The sequence below is a fragment of the Harmonia axyridis genome, chromosome 4 (assembly GCF_914767665.1).
Source record: "Harmonia axyridis chromosome 4, icHarAxyr1.1, whole genome shotgun sequence".
Lineage (NCBI taxonomy): Eukaryota > Metazoa > Arthropoda > Insecta > Coleoptera > Coccinellidae > Harmonia > Harmonia axyridis.
Genome location: NC_059504.1, coordinates 38,897,356 through 38,914,675, shown reverse-complemented (window position 1 = coordinate 38,914,675; position 17,320 = coordinate 38,897,356). Strand labels below are relative to the sequence as shown.

The 17,320-nt window shown below is 29.0% G+C and overlaps 2 protein-coding genes across 12 annotated transcripts in view; one reads left to right on the top strand and one right to left on the bottom strand.

Moving 5' to 3' along the window:
• The window catches only part of LOC123679072 (dipeptidyl peptidase 4), a 362,978-nt gene that overhangs the window by 241,353 nt on the left and 104,305 nt on the right, over nt 1–17,320 (top strand). The gene's annotated exons all lie outside the window — the stretch shown is intronic.
• Nucleotides 10,446–11,669, bottom strand: LOC123679081. The gene is made up of 2 exons (XM_045616453.1): nt 11,532–11,669; nt 10,446–10,920 (listed from the first exon to the last, which is right to left on the bottom strand). The coding sequence occupies exons 1-2, from the start codon at nt 11,575–11,577 to the stop codon at nt 10,481–10,483; spliced, it is 486 nt and encodes a 161-aa protein (XP_045472409.1). The 5' UTR covers nt 11,578–11,669; the 3' UTR covers nt 10,446–10,480.

Below are 17,320 nucleotides of genomic sequence, written 5' to 3'. Positions count from 1 at the left end.
GTTAAAATATAATAAAGCTGAACTATGGCCTTTCCATGAAGATTTTTGAGGATTTTATTATTTATTTCATCCTCACCTGGAGCTTTTTGAGTTTTGAAACTATTCATGATGTTAAATTTCCTTACAAAAGCTTCATGCCTTCGGTGGTATGTAGTAATGTTTGTTGGTAAAATTTTGGACTATTCAATTTACTAATACTCTGATGTGTTGATTAGACATATCGCGTGTCGATCTATGAATTTCGGCATACGATTCTGCCAGATGTTCAGCTCTAGTTGCATCACCATAAATTAATCCTTTAGGTCCGTGAATGATGGAGATTCCAAAGATTGCATTATTCTTTAAGGAACAAGTTATTACATCTTTCGTAAAAACTTCCAATGATTCGATTCGAGAAAGCTGATTATTTCTTCAATGATTCGATTTAACTGAATTTTATATTATTGAAAAAAATTATGTTATAATTTCGTTGAAAATTTTTTTAAGCCTGTTTTTTATATGATTAGTTCTTTCACATAATGTCAATCAGGGCTTAATTGTTCAAAATAAGTTATTTAGAAGGTCTATATGGGCTGAATTGATTTTGTTTTTGTCGAATTATTGATGCATTTGTCTATGTCATTTACTGATTCCAATTCCCTATTTAAATTTGAATTACCTATTTGGCAATGATTCCTCGAATTGGTTCCATTCTATTGAGAAAATTATTTGATGTTAAATCATCGATGCCGTATTCATTTCGAGTATTGTTGCCATGGGAGTAATGAGTGGGGGTTATTGGTGACATAACCCCCTCATTGATAGAAAAAACGAAAAAATTCTAAATAATAATTGGAAAAAAAAATTTTAGTACATCTTAGACTTTAATTAGCTGGATGATAAATATAGGACTTTGTTGGAAAATCGATAAGAAAGTTTGTATTATCTAGGTACAATTTTTCTATTTGAGGTAGAACACTTCCAGGAAGGTCTTCTACTAATGTAATCGCCAATTATTATTACATTATTTCCCAAGCCCTTTGTGTATTTGATTTTGGATGTATCTATGGGACTCTGATTGTTTCGATTATTTATGATGATGACGTCGTTAAGAATAATAGCCTGTCATCGTAACAAAAAAAGATGGAAAATGTTCCCCATAATATACACAGTTTTTATTCGTTTAGTTCTAGTCATAATCGAGGAACTTTGTCAGCGTTTTTATTTTATTCAGTGAAACTATCTTGCTTTATTTCCACGTAAAAAATATTACGTAATAATTATGGCGTAAAAATTACCGATGATTACGCAAAAATAGTATAATCCAAAAATCGCAGGATTTTTTTTCATGTCTTGGCGGAAGGACCCTTTTCCGCATAATGTGAAAATATACAAATGCAATTTTCATAGCAGAAACAACATGCTTGAGTTTAAGATTATCTGATCATTTTTATGCACAACATAAAACATGGTACTTTTCACGGATATTGAATTTTATAAACTTTTCTAATAAATATCATATCTCTGAACAAAATTGTGCTGTACACGCTATTAAACAAATAAAAATGCAGAGAAATGACAGTTGAACACGCAGATGTAAAAGATGTCGTTGCTATGTCTGGTTGGGCCTGATACAGGCTAATAAACATTTGTAGCTCATACTTTATCGAAAATAATACATAATCAAACTGATGCAATTAAATACCTCTGTTATTTTTCAATTTTTGAATTCCTGTAATGGAAAGTTCTATATAAAAGGAGTATTATTCTTCACAATTATTTTGCTGTAAGGTTGATTGTAAACTTTCTACGAAATATTTGTTTAAAATCATCTCAATTTCATGCAGTTTCAAGAAGCAGTTAATTAATTAATGGCGGATTAAATTGAAGCCGTCTTTTCACCACATTGGTTAATGATTCACTAATGGAATAATAATTTTAAAAACCATCATACAGGGTGTCCCGGGAAGAATGAAACAAACGTATACCATGAATGAAGGTCATCATGGAGGACTTGTATCAAGAGGTTTCAATCGCTCGAATGGTTTTTGACCTGAAAAAACAAATACATCCTGAAATCTTGCTGAATTTTGAATACCCTGTTCTTTCCTCTCAGACTTTGACTGATTTTATTATATTTATATCAAATATCAGCCAAAACCAATTCAATAATTCTTTCACGCAATATACAAGTTATTCAATGCCTTCATCAATAGAAATGACAATTTTATTTTAAACTTGTATTGCTCGAATTTCACTAATCACATCCGATTGAATTTCACGAATCACAGCCGATTGAATTTCACATAATATGAAAATTTAATTCAAAGGGAAGAGAATATTATACAGGGTCCTGCAATAGTGCGTTAGGCTACCATAGCTGCCAAACCAGACGTTTTAGGAATTTAGTTGAAAAGCATGAGGATGTTTATTCATTTATTGAATAATAATTTTTTTTTGCTGAATATTTTTTTTTGGAACACCCTGTATACTAGACAATAATTTCCAGAGATGCAAAATTAAAAATAAATACATAAATATATGTTCATTTCCAAATAAATCAACAATTACATAGAAAAATATCTATGTAATTGTAACACCCTGTATATCAGAAAATAATTTCCAGAGATGCAGAATCGAAAGTACAAAGGAGATGCTTTTCAACTAAATTTCTAAAACATCTGGTTTGGCAACTATGGAAGCCTGACACACTATTGCAGGAGCCTGTATATATGAGTATTATATATTTAGGAATAATTGAAATACAGATTGATAACGACATAGAAATAGGTATTCACCAATTCGCATTGTGAACATATCATAACTCTGACTATTAGAGGACATTGTCTCAAGTACAAAGAAGAACTCACAAATATATAAATATAAATACTAATCAGGGTAAGATTAAAAACAACACTGAATTTATAACTCGTACTAAGAATATATTTATACACTTATTTTTCATTAGCGGGAAGTAGGATTTTTTTGTTACATAAATTGAACTGCACATGTGCAGGTTGATTCAAATAATTATATTCGAAAATTGCGTTGAAAAAAAAGGTAAATTCAGCTGTGTTACATAATATTTGTTAAAAAATTTTAAAATACGAACTTCTCTTTCGGAAAAAGTTATTATTAACCTGAAAATATAGATGCAGAGTAGAAACAGAAATATAACTACAAGCAATTTCTATATGAGTGACACAACATGCTTGAATCTAATATTATTTGATAATTTTTTTGCACAACATTGATATATTTCACGAATAAAGAAAATATGAATTTTTCTCATAGATATGAATTTTCTCTACATCAGTAAATGATTTTCTTATGGAATAATCTTTTAAGGAGGTACTACAAATAATATATTCATTGCCTTCATTAATGGGGATGAAAATTATATTATAATTTTGTAACTTTTCTCATATAGATAAGATGAGAATTCCACTAATCACATCCGATTGAATTTCACAAAATGAAAAGTGAATGATTCAAAGGGAAGATTTTCTTTATTTTTAATGACCTGTTAGTCCGAAATCTTACCAGTTGAGTTCATTTCGAATAATTTAAAAAGCTTTATTTTTTATATTTTTTTTATTTTAATACAGAACTATATACAATATATTTACATATTTTCAGATCATCTCAGATAATAATTTGAATTAGAACCCTATAATTTTTTCTGATGAATTTAATGGAGTATTGAAAATAAATGCTAAAACTCCAGAATGAGAAATTGTTTTTAATATTTCTTTGGTATATTTTTTGATTCAACATATTTGGTTCTATCTATTCATATTTTAACAACCATCAGTTCACAAAGCCCTCTTTGGTACAGTAGGAATGAATTCTAAATGTCTATGTGTATTTCTTTGTTTGTCCTGGCTACAGAGGTTCGCCATTAACAAATTTGCATCTTTTATACTTTCTTGTCCGATAATTACTTGATCCAAGAGTTGCTTATAGCAAGAAGCTCTGTTCATAGCTTTGAAAATTGCTAACTTTTCGGTCCAGGTTCTTTCTTCAATTTTCCTTTCTTCTTTCTCTCTCTTTTCTCTTTCCTCCTTATCTTTTATTTTTCTCTCAACTACTTCCTTGCCTAATAATTGCTCCAGAGCCTCTATGTAGATTTTGTAATGGATTCTGTAGCTCATTGAGCCGCTCTCCACATCACTTTCGTCATCCTGCATCTTTGATGTCGCGAGTCTCACTATTCTCTTCAAATATTCTTTCTTCCGTTTATATTCTGCATATTCTGCAATAAAAATCATGTTTCAAATCTAGATGATATAATTTTCTAATGAAGTAAGATTATCACTCTATTTTTTTAAATATCTCATAAAAAGTTGAACGGTATCTCTCCAAAATCTGGAAAATAATAAAATTGAGGATAATATTTCAAAACTTCCGTAGAAATCGAAAATGACTAATTCTTTCATGCCAAGATCAATTCATTGCATAAAATCTCAAATAAATATGATAATAATTAATTCAAAAATCATAAAACATGGTGTTTGAAAATATGTCAAGATCTCAGAGGCGCATTTTTCAGGTCAAAATAAGACATTTCTTTGAATCATTCAATCGAATTATTTGCGGACAAGTGTCCGCAAGAATTTGAAGTTTGTTAGAAGGTTGAAGAATTATAGATAAGAAATTTAAGATTTAATTAGGTATTAGAGTAAAACGTTTCATTTTCAATTTGTCATTCTTGATTAAATTTTTTTTTTCTAAAATAAATATTTTGAACCCTGAAAAACTCCTAAGAAAATTCAGTGATATTTTGAAAAGTCATAATTTATTTTTTTATTATTGGATCATAATATCAAATTTTAAATTGAATAATCTATTCGAAAATATAAAACAATATAGACGATCCATATAACAGTACTTACCAACTTGTATTGGGATCATGTCGGAACTCTGGTTATTAAACGACATTGTCTCAAGCACAAAGAAGAATTAACAAATATATAAATAACAACACTAGTCAGGGCAAGATCACAAACGACACTGAATTTCTAACCATTATGGAGAATGTATATCCATTTATTTCTCATTAAGAGAAAGTAGGGTTGTTTTGTTTCAAAAATTGTACTGCGCATGTTATATTAAAGTTTGCCCCTCTTCTTCCCCCCACCTCAAGGTTGAGAGAAATGAAGGAAATTAAAGCATAAGTGGATTTCCCCTTCAAAACCATAAATTTTTCATCGTTACATTTTTCCATGAGTTTTTCGACTGATTCAATTCAGAAAAATCACCTGGTATACCTGTGAATTAAAGTTGAAAGAGAATATCATTGATATCAAAAATTGAATTTAAAGGAAGACAAGTCAAAAGTTAGTAACTTGTTCGGTCATAATAATGCTATACATATGATAATAATTTAAAAAATCATTATATACAAGATATTCTATGCTTTCAGCAATAGGGATGACAATTCTATTGTTAATTTGTATCTTTGTTCTTCTTCTTCTTCGTATTGATTTAAGCCTAGGGCTTGTTCGAATATAAAAATTTCATTATTCACATACTATTAAATTTCACAATATGAAAATTGAATTATTCAAGGGGGACATAATTTACTGCTAGTCTGCAATCTCCCCATTTGAGTTTCTTCCAATAAATTGAAAGTTTCATTTTTAAATTCTATATTTCAATACAGGAATATAAACCTACAATATACATATACAAAATAAATTTCATCTTCCTTATTGTTCTTACGTAATTTTAATGCTTTTCTTGAGGTGTGCCGTCCAAATGAAACACATATACGTCTCAGGTTGGGTTGAAATTTGGTAGGATATTATCACGTCAAATTGGCATAATGTTTTGATTTATACTTAATTTTTTCATTAATGTTCTGAATTGTAGTAGTCCTCATATATTCCGTTCTATATAATCAATTTGAAGTATACTCGAAGAATTTATTTGTTTTTTTTTATTTTCTTGGATGGTTCTTATGTTACCGATATTGATTGGTTTCGTTCTATTTGAAAGAGTTCGAAGAAATTTATTCTAGATCATTTGAAGTTTTCTGTAATTGGTGTTCAATGTAGTAGATACAACTAATTGGATTTGCATACAAGAAAGGCGGTTCAATACTTTGTTTGTATATTGTTAGTTTTAACTTTCTACTTAGTTTATTATTTCTGTCGATGAATGGAAATGTTTCGAAGTATTATTATATGTTACAAAGTATTATTATATGTTACGAAGTATTATTATATGTAACGAAGTATTATTGTATGTTCCGAAGTATTATTTATAGCCTTTGTGCTATATTTCTCAAATGTGCGTTTGAATATAATTTTTTTAGATAGTTTCATTTTTATTGATTTGCTGTTAAATATTAACTTATTCACAATTTTGTTGATCTCTCTTTCATGAGTGAAATAGATGACTTTAGTTTTCCTTGAATTGATTTTTATTTTTCATTTGTTATAGTATATTTTTCATCGATTAGTATGATTGTTGAATATAGTTGAATAAGGAGTTCACGATTCATCAATGAGGTCTTTATATTTGAATTTATGTACTTTTATTTTGTTTTGAATGATTTCCTTGAAACCTTTAAACATGTTTGATTAAAGACTTATGGGGCGATAGTTTGTTGCAAATTTTGAATATATTTTCGGTTCAGAGAAAGATACACTGGTGTTTTTCCAGGCATCTGAGAAATATTTCATTGTCCGGCCAGTGTTAAAATATAATAAAGCTGAACTATGGCCTTTCCATGAAGATTTTTGAGGATTTTATTATTTATTTCATCCTCACCTGGAGCTTTTTGAGTTTTGAAACTATTCATGATGTTAAATTTCCTTACAAAAGCTTCATGCCTTCGGTGGTATGTAGTAATGTTTGTTGGTAAAATTTTGGACTATTCAATTTACTAATACTCTGATGTGTTGATTAGACATATCGCGTGTCGATCTATGAATTTCGGCATACGATTCTGCCAGATGTTCAGCTCTAGTTGCATCACCATAAATTAATCCTTTAGGTCCGTGAATGATGGAGATTCCAAAGATTGCATTATTCTTTAAGGAACAAGTTATTACATCTTTCGTAAAAACTTCCAATGATTCGATTCGAGAAAGCTGATTATTTCTTCAATGATTCGATTTAACTGAATTTTATATTATTGAAAAAAATTATGTTATAATTTCGTTGAAAATTTTTTTAAGCCTGTTTTTTATATGATTAGTTCTTTCACATAATGTCAATCAGGGCTTAATTGTTCAAAATAAGTTATTTAGAAGGTCTATATGGGCTGAATTGATTTTGTTTTTGTCGAATTATTGATGCATTTGTCTATGTCATTTACTGATTCCAATTCCCTATTTAAATTTGAATTACCTATTTGGCAATGATTCCTCGAATTGGTTCCATTCTATTGAGAAAATTATTTGATGTTAAATCATCGATGCCGTATTCATTTCGAGTATTGTTGCCATGGGAGTAATGAGTGGGGGTTATTGGTGACATAACCCCCTCATTGATAGAAAAAACGAAAAAATTCTAAATAATAATTGGAAAAAAAAATTTTAGTACATCTTAGACTTTAATTAGCTGGATGATAAATATAGGACTTTGTTGGAAAATCGATAAGAAAGTTTGTATTATCTAGGTACAATTTTTCTATTTGAGGTAGAACACTTCCAGGAAGGTCTTCTACTAATGTAATCGCCAATTATTATTACATTATTTCCCAAGCCCTTTGTGTATTTGATTTTGGATGTATCTATGGGACTCTGATTGTTTCGATTATTTATGATGATGACGTCGTTAAGAATAATAGCCTGTCATCGTAACAAAAAAAGATGGAAAATGTTCCCCATAATATACACAGTTTTTATTCGTTTAGTTCTAGTCATAATCGAGGAACTTTGTCAGCGTTTTTATTTTATTCAGTGAAACTATCTTGCTTTATTTCCACGTAAAAAATATTACGTAATAATTATGGCGTAAAAATTACCGATGATTACGCAAAAATAGTATAATCCAAAAATCGCAGGATTTTTTTTCATGTCTTGGCGGAAGGACCCTTTTCCGCATAATGTGAAAATATACAAATGCAATTTTCATAGCAGAAACAACATGCTTGAGTTTAAGATTATCTGATCATTTTTATGCACAACATAAAACATGGTACTTTTCACGGATATTGAATTTTATAAACTTTTCTAATAAATATCATATCTCTGAACAAAATTGTGCTGTACACGCTATTAAACAAATAAAAATGCAGAGAAATGACAGTTGAACACGCAGATGTAAAAGATGTCGTTGCTATGTCTGGTTGGGCCTGATACAGGCTAATAAACATTTGTAGCTCATACTTTATCGAAAATAATACATAATCAAACTGATGCAATTAAATACCTCTGTTATTTTTCAATTTTTGAATTCCTGTAATGGAAAGTTCTATATAAAAGGAGTATTATTCTTCACAATTATTTTGCTGTAAGGTTGATTGTAAACTTTCTACGAAATATTTGTTTAAAATCATCTCAATTTCATGCAGTTTCAAGAAGCAGTTAATTAATTAATGGCGGATTAAATTGAAGCCGTCTTTTCACCACATTGGTTAATGATTCACTAATGGAATAATAATTTTAAAAACCATCATACAGGGTGTCCCGGGAAGAATGAAACAAACGTATACCATGAATGAAGGTCATCATGGAGGACTTGTATCAAGAGGTTTCAATCGCTCGAATGGTTTTTGACCTGAAAAAACAAATACATCCTGAAATCTTGCTGAATTTTGAATACCCTGTTCTTTCCTCTCAGACTTTGACTGATTTTATTATATTTATATCAAATATCAGCCAAAACCAATTCAATAATTCTTTCACGCAATATACAAGTTATTCAATGCCTTCATCAATAGAAATGACAATTTTATTTTAAACTTGTATTGCTCGAATTTCACTAATCACATCCGATTGAATTTCACGAATCACAGCCGATTGAATTTCACATATGAAAATTTAATTCAAAGGGAAGAGAATATTATACAGGGTCCTGCAATAGTGCGTTAGGCTACCATAGCTGCCAAACCAGACGTTTTAGGAATTTAGTTGAAAAGCATGAGGATGTCTATTCATTTATTGAATAATAATTTTTTTTTGCTGAATATTTTTTTTTGGAACACCCTGTATACTAGACAATAATTTCCAGAGATGCAAAATTAAAAATAAATACATAAATATATGTTCATTTCCAAATAAATCAACAATTACATAGAAAAATATCTATGTAATTGTAACACCCTGTATATCAGAAAATAATTTCCAGAGATGCAGAATCGAAAGTACAAAGGAGATGCTTTTCAACTAAATTTCTAAAACATCTGGTTTGGCAACTATGGAAGCCTAACACACTATTGCAGGAGCCTGTATATATGAGTATTATATGTTTAGGAATAATTGAAATACAGATTGATAACGACATAGAAATAGGTATTCACCCATTCGCATTGTGAGCATGTCGGAACTCTGACTATTAGAGGACATTTTCTCAAGCACAAAGAAGAACTCACAAATATATAAATATAAATACTTACCAGGGTAAGATTAAAAACAACACTGAATTTATAACTCGTACTAAGAATATATTTATACACTTATTTTTCATTAGCGGGAAGTAGGATTTTTTTGTTACATAAATTGAACTGCACATGTGCAGGTTGATTCAAATAATTATATTTGAAAATTGCGTTGAAAAAAAAGGTAAATTCAGCTGTGTTACATAATATTTGTTAAAAAATTTTAAAATACGAATTTCTCTCTTTCGGGAAAAGTTATTATTTACCTGAAAATATAGATGCAGAGTAGAAACAGAAATATAACTACAAGCAATTTCTATATGAGTGACACAACATGCTTGAATCTAATATTATTTGATAATTTTTTTGCACAACATTGATATATTTCACGAATAAAGAAAATATGAATTTTTCTCATAAATATGAATTTTCTCTACATCAGTAAATGATTTTCTTATGGAATAATCATTTAAGGAGGTACTACAAATAAGATATTTATTGCTTTCATTAATGGGATGAAAATTCTATTATAATTTTGTAACTTTTCTCATATAGATAAGATGAGAATTCCACTAATCACATCCGATCGAATTTCACAAAATGAAAATTGAATGATTCAAAGGGAAGATTTTCTTTATTTTTAATGACCTGTTAGTCCGAAATCTTACCAGTTGAGTTCATTTCGAATAATTCAAAAAGCTTTATTTTTTATATTTTTTCATTTTAATACAGAACTATATACAATATATTTACATATTTTCAGATCATCTCAGATAATAATTTGAATTAGAACCCTATAATTTTTTCTAAAATTAAAAATAAATTTAATGGAGTATTGAAAATAAATGCTAAAACTCCAGAATGAGAAATTGTTTTTAATATTTCTTTGGTATATTTTTTGATTCAACATACTTGGTTCTATCTATTCATATTTTAACAACCATCAGTTCATAAAGCCCTTTTTGGTACAGTAGGAGTGAATTCTAAATGTCTATGTGTATTTCTTTGTTTGTCCTGGCTACAGAGGTTCGCCATTAACAAATTTGCATCTTTTATACTTTCTTGTCCGATAATTACTTGATCCAAGAGTTGCTTATAGCAAGAAGCTCTGTTCATAGCTTTGAAAATTGCTAACTTTTCGGTCCAGGTTCTTTCTTCAATTTTCTTTTCTTCTTTCTCTCTCTTTTCTCTTTCCTCCTTATCTTTTATTTTTCTCTCAACTACTTCCTTGCCTAATAATTGCTCCAGAGCCTCTATGTAGATTTTGTAATGGATTCTGTAGCTCATTGAGCCGCTCTCCACATCACTTTCGTCATCCTGCATCTTTGATGTCGTGAGTCTCACTATTCTCTTCAAATATTCTTTCTTCCGTTTATATTCTGCATATTCTGCAATAAAAATCATGTTTCAAATCTAGATGATATAATTCTCTAATAAAGTAAGATTATCACTCTATTTTTTTAAATATCTCATAAAAAGTTGAACGGTATCTCTCCAAAATCGGGAAAATAATAAAATTGAGGATAATATTTCAAAACTTCCGTAGAAATCGAAAATGACTAATACATTCATGCCAAGATCAATTCATTGCATAAAATCTCAAATAAATATGATAATAATTAATTCAAAAATCATAATACATGGTGTATTTTTCAGGTCAAAATAAGACATTTCTTAAAATCATTCAATCGAATTATTTGCGGACAAGTGTCCGCAAAAATTTGAAGTTTGTTAGAAGGTTGAAGAATTATTGATAAGAAATTTAAGATTTAATTAGGTATTAGAGTAAAACGTTTCATTTTCAATTTGTCATTCTTGATTAAATTTTTTTTTTCTAAAATAAATATTTTGAACCCTGAAAAACTCCTGAGAAAATTCAGTGATATTTTGAAAAGTCATAATTTATTTTTTTATTATTGGACCATAATATCAAATTTTAAATTGAATAATCTATTCGAAAATATAAAACAATATAGACAATCCATATAACAGTACTTACCAACTTGTATTGGGATCATGTCGGAACTCTGGTTATTAAACGACATTGTCTCAAGCACAAGAAGATTTAACAAATATATAAATAACAACACTAGTCAGGGCAAGATTACAAACAACACTGAATTTCTAACCATTATGGAGAATGTATATCCATTCATTTCTCATTAAGAGAAAGTAGGATTGTTTTGTTTCAAAAAATGTACTGCGCATGTTATATTAAAGTTTGCCCCTCTTCTTCCCCCCACCTCAAGGGTGAGAGAAATGAGGGAAATTAAAGCATAAGTGGATTTCCCCTTCAAAACCATAAATTTTGTATCGTAACATTTTTCCTTGAGTTTTTCGACTGATTCAATTCAGAAAAATCACCTGGTATACCTGTGAACTAAAGTTGAAAGTTGATATCAAAAATTGAATTTAAAGGAAGACAAGTCAAAAGTTAGTAACTAGTTCGGTCATAATAATGCTATACATATGATAATAATTTTAAAAATCATTATATACAAGATATTCTATGCTTTCAGCAATAGGGATGACAATTCTATTGTTAATTTGTATCTTTGTTCTTCTTCTTCTTCGTCTTGATTCAAGCCTAGGGCTTGTTCGAATATAAAAATTTCATTATTCACATACTATTAAATTTCACAATATGAAAATTGAATTATTCAAGGGGGACATAATTTACTGCTAGTCTGCAATCTCCCCATTTGAGTTTCTTCCAATAAATTGAAAGTTTCATTTTTAAATTCTATATTTCAATACAGGAATATAAACCTACAATATACATATACAAAATAAATTTCATCTTCCTCATTGTTCTTACGTAATTTTAATGCTTTTCTTGAGGTGTGCCGTCCAAATGAAACACATATACGTCTCAGGTTGGGTTGAAATTTGGTAGGATATTATCACGTCAAATTGGCATAATGTTTTGATTTATACTTAATTTTTTCATTAATGTTCTGAATTGTAGTAGTCCTCATATATTTCGTTCTATATAATCAATTTGAAGTATACTCGAAGAATTTATTTGTTTTTTTTTTATTTTCTTGGATGGTTCTTATCTTACCGATATTGATTCGTTTCGTTCTATTTGAAATAGTTCGAAGAAATTTATTCTAGATCATTTGAAGTTTTCTGTAATTGGTGTTCAATGTAGTAGATACAACTAATTGGATTTGCATACAAGAAAGGCGGTTCAATACTTTGTTTGTATATTGTTAGTTTTAACTTTCTACTGAGTTTATTATATCTGTCGATGATTGGAAATGTTTCGAAGTATTATTATATGTTACAAAGTATTATTATATGTTACGAAGTATTATTGTATGTTTCGAAGTATTATTTATAGCCTTTGTGCTATATTTCTCAAATGTGCTTTTAAATATAATTTTTTTAGATAGTTTCATTTTTATTGATTTGCTGTTTAATATTAACTTATTCACAATTTTGTTGATCTCCCTTTCATGGGTGAAATAGATGACTTCAGTTTTCCTTGAATTGATTTTTATTTTTCATTTGTTATAGTATATTTTTCATCGATTAGTCTTTATATTTCAATTTATGTACTTTTATTTTGTTTTGAATGATTTCCTTAAAAGCTTTAAAAATGTTTGATTAAAGACTTATGGGGCGATAGTTTGTTGCAAATTTTGAATATATTTTCGGTTCAGAGAAAGATACACTGGTGTTTTTCCAGGCATCTGAGAAATATTTCATTGTCAGGCCAGTGTTAAAATATAATAAAGCTGAACTATGGCCTTTCGATGAAGATTTTTGAGGATTTTATTATTTATTTCATCCTCACCTGGAGCTTTTTGAGTTTTGAAACTATTCATGATGTTAAATTTCCTTACAAAAGCTTCATGCCTTCGGTGGTAGGTAGTAATGTTTGTTGGTAAAATTTTGGACTATTCAATTTACTAATACTCTGATGTGTTGATTAGACATATCGCGTGTCGATCTATGAATTTCGGCATACGATTCTGCCAGATGTTCAGCTCTAGTTGCATCACCATAAATTAATCCTTTAGGTCCGTGAATGATGGAGATTCCAAAGATTGCATTTTTCTTTAAGGAACAAGTTATTACATCTTTCGTAAAAAATTCCAATGATTCGATTTGAGAAAGCTGATTATTTCTTCAATGATTCGATTTAACTGAATTTTATATTATTGAAAAAAATTATGTTATAATTTCGTTGAAAATTTTTTTAAGCCTGTTTTTTATATGATTAGTTCTTTCACATAATGTCAATCAGGGCTTAATTGTTCAAAATAAGTTATTTAGAAGGTCTATATGGGCTGAATTGATTTTGTTTTTGTCGAATTATTGATGCATTTGTCTATGTCATTTACTGATTTCAATTCAATATTTAAATTTGAATTACCTATTTGGCAATGATTCCTCGAATTGGTTCCATTCTATTGAGAAAATTATTTGATGTTAAATCATCGATGCCGTATTCATTTCGAGTATTGTTGCCATGGGAGTAATGAGTGGGGGTTATTGGGGACATAACCCCCTCATTGATAGAAAAAACGAAAAAATTCTAGATAATAATTCGAAAAAAAAAAATTTTAGTACATCTTATACTTTAATTAGCTGGATGATATTAGAAATATAGGAATTTGTTGGAAAATCGATAAGAAAGTTTCTATTATCTAGGTACAAATTTTCTATTTGAGGTAGAACACTTCCAGGAAGGTCTTCTACTAATGTAATCGCCAATTATTATTACATTATTACCCAAGCCCTTTGTGTATTTGATTTTGGATGTATCTATGGGACTCTGATTGTTTCAATTATTTATGATGATGACGTCGTTAAGAATAATAGCCTGTCATCGTAACAAAAAAAGATGGAAAATGTTCCCCATAATATACACAGTTTTTATTCGTTTAGTTCTAGTCATAATCGAGGAACTTTGTCAGCGTTTTTATTTTATTCAGTGAAACTATCTTGCTTTATTTCCACGTAAAAAATATTACGTAATAATTATGGCGTAAAAATTACCGATGATTACGCAAAAATACTATAATCCAAAAATCGCAGGATTTTTTTTCATGTCTTGGCGGAAGGACCCTTTTCCGCATAATATGAAAATATACAAATGCAATTTTCATAGCAGAAACAACATGCTTGAGTCTAAGATTATCTGATCATTTTTATGCACAACATAAAACATGGTCCTTTTCACGGATATTGAATTTTATAAACTTTTCTAATAAATATCATATCTCGGAACAAAATTGTGCTGTACACGCTATTAAACAAATAAAAATGCAGTGAAATGACAGTTGAACAGGCAGATGTAAAAGATGTCGTTGCTATGTCTGGTTGGGCCTGATACAGGCTAATAAACATTTGTAGCTCATACTTTATCGAAAATAATACATAATCAAACTGATGCAATTAAATACCTCTGTTATTTTTCAATTTTTGAATTCCTGTAATGGAAAGTTCTATCTAAAAGGAGTATTATTCTTCACAATTATTTTGCTGTAAGGTTGATTGTAAACTTTCTACGAAATATTTGTTTAAAATCATCTCAATTTCATGCAGTTCCAAGAAGCAGTTAATTAATTAATGGCGGATTAAATTGAAGCCGTCTTTTCACCACATTGGTTAATGATTCACTAATGGAATAATAATTTTAAAAACCATCATACAGGGTGTCCCGGGAAGAATGAAACAAACGTATACCATGAATGAAGGTCATCATGGAGGACTTGTATCAAGAGGTTTCAATCGCCCGGATGGTTTTTGACCTGAAAAAACAAATACATCCTGAAATCTTGCTGAATTTTGAATACCCTGTTCTTTCCTCTCAGACTTTGACTGAATTTATTATATTTATATCAAATATCAGCCCAAACCAATTCAATAATTCTTTCACGCAATATACAAGTTATTCAATGCCTTCATCAATAGAAATGACAATTTTATTTTAAACTTGTATTGCTCGAATTTCACTAATCACATCCGATTGAATTTCACGAATCACAGCCGATTGAATTTCACATATGGAAATTTAATTCAGAGGGAAGAGAATATTATACAGGGTCCTGCAATAGTGCGTTAGGCTACCATAGCTGCTAAACCAGACGTTTTAGGAATTTAGTTGAAAAGCATTAGGATGTTTATTCATTTATTGAATAATCATTTTTTTTGCTGATTATTTTTTTTTGGAACACCCTGTATATTAGACAATAATTTCCAGAGATGCAAAATTAAAAATAAATACATAAATTAATGTTCATTTCCAAATAAATCAACAATTACATAGAAAAATATCTATGTAATTGTAACACCCTGTATATCAGAAAATAATTTCCAGAGATGCAGAATCGAAAGTACAAAGGAAATGCTTTTCAACTAAATTTCTAAAACATCTGGTTTGGCAACTATGGAAGCCTAACACACTATTGCAGGAGCCTGTATATATGAGTATCATATGTTTATGAATAATTGAAATACAGATTGATAACGACATAGAAATAGGTATTCACTAATTCGCATGTCGGAACTCTGACTATTAGAGGACATTGTCTCAAGCACAAAGAAGAACTCACAAATATATAAATATAAATACTAATCAGGGTAAGATTAAAAACAACACTGAATTTATAACTCGTACTAAGAATATATTTATACACTTATTTTTCATTAGCGAGAAGTAGGATTTTTTTGTTACATAAATTGAACTGCACATGTGCAGGTTGATTCAAATAATTATATTTGAAAATTGCGTTGAAAAAAAAGGTAAATTCAGCTGTGTTACATAATATTTGTTAAAAAATTTTAAAATACGAATTTCTCTTTCGGAAAAAGTTATTATTAACCTGAAAATATAGATGCAGAGTAGAAACAGAAATATAACTACAAGCAATTTCTATATGAGTGACACAATATGCTTGAATCTAATATTATTTGATAATTTTTTTGCACAAAATTGATATATTTCACGAATAAAGAAAATATGAATTTTTCTCATAGATATGAATTTTCTCTACATCAGTAAATGATTTTCTTATGGAATAATCTTTTAAGGAGGTACTACAAATAATATATTCATTGCCTTCATTAATGGGGATGAAAATTATATTATAATTTTGTAACTTTTCTCATATAGATAAGATGAGAATTCCACTAATCACATCCGATTGAATTTCACAAAATGAAAATTGAATGATTCAAAGGGAAGATTTTCTTTATTTTTAATGACCTGTTAGTCCGAAATCTTACCAGTTGAGTTCATTTCGAATAATTTAAAAAGCTTAATTTTTTATATTTTTTTTATTTTAATACAGAACTATATACAATATATTAACATATTTTCAGATCATCTCAGATAACAATTTGAATTAGAACCCTATAATTTTTTCTGATAAATTTAATGGAGTATTGAAAATAAATGCTAAAACTCCAGAATGAGAAATTGTTTTTAATATTTCTTTGGTATATTTTTTGATTCAACATATTTGGTTCTATCTATTCATATTTTAACAACCATCAGTTCACAAAGCCCTCTTTGGTACAGTAGGAATGAATTCTAAATGTTTATGTGTATTTCTTTGTTTGTCCTGGCTACAGAGGTTCGTCATCAACAAATTTGCATCTTTTTTACTTTCATGTCCGATAATTACTTGATCCAAGAGTTGCTTATAACAAGAAGCTCTGTTCATAGCTTTGAAAATTGCTAACTTTTCGGTCCAGGTTCTTTCTTCAATTTTTTTTTCTTCTTTCTCTCTCTTTTCTCTTTCCTCCTTATCTTTTATTTTTCTCTCAACT

Coding starts and splice junctions, on each gene's coding strand:
- LOC123679081 (XM_045616453.1), bottom strand. CDS start 11,577: ATGTCGTTTAATAACCAGAGTTCCGACATGATCCCAATACAAGTTG. Junction 10,921..11,531: donor CATGATCCCAATACAAGTTG/GTAAGTACTGTT, acceptor TTTTTATTGCAG/AATATGCAGAATATAAACGG.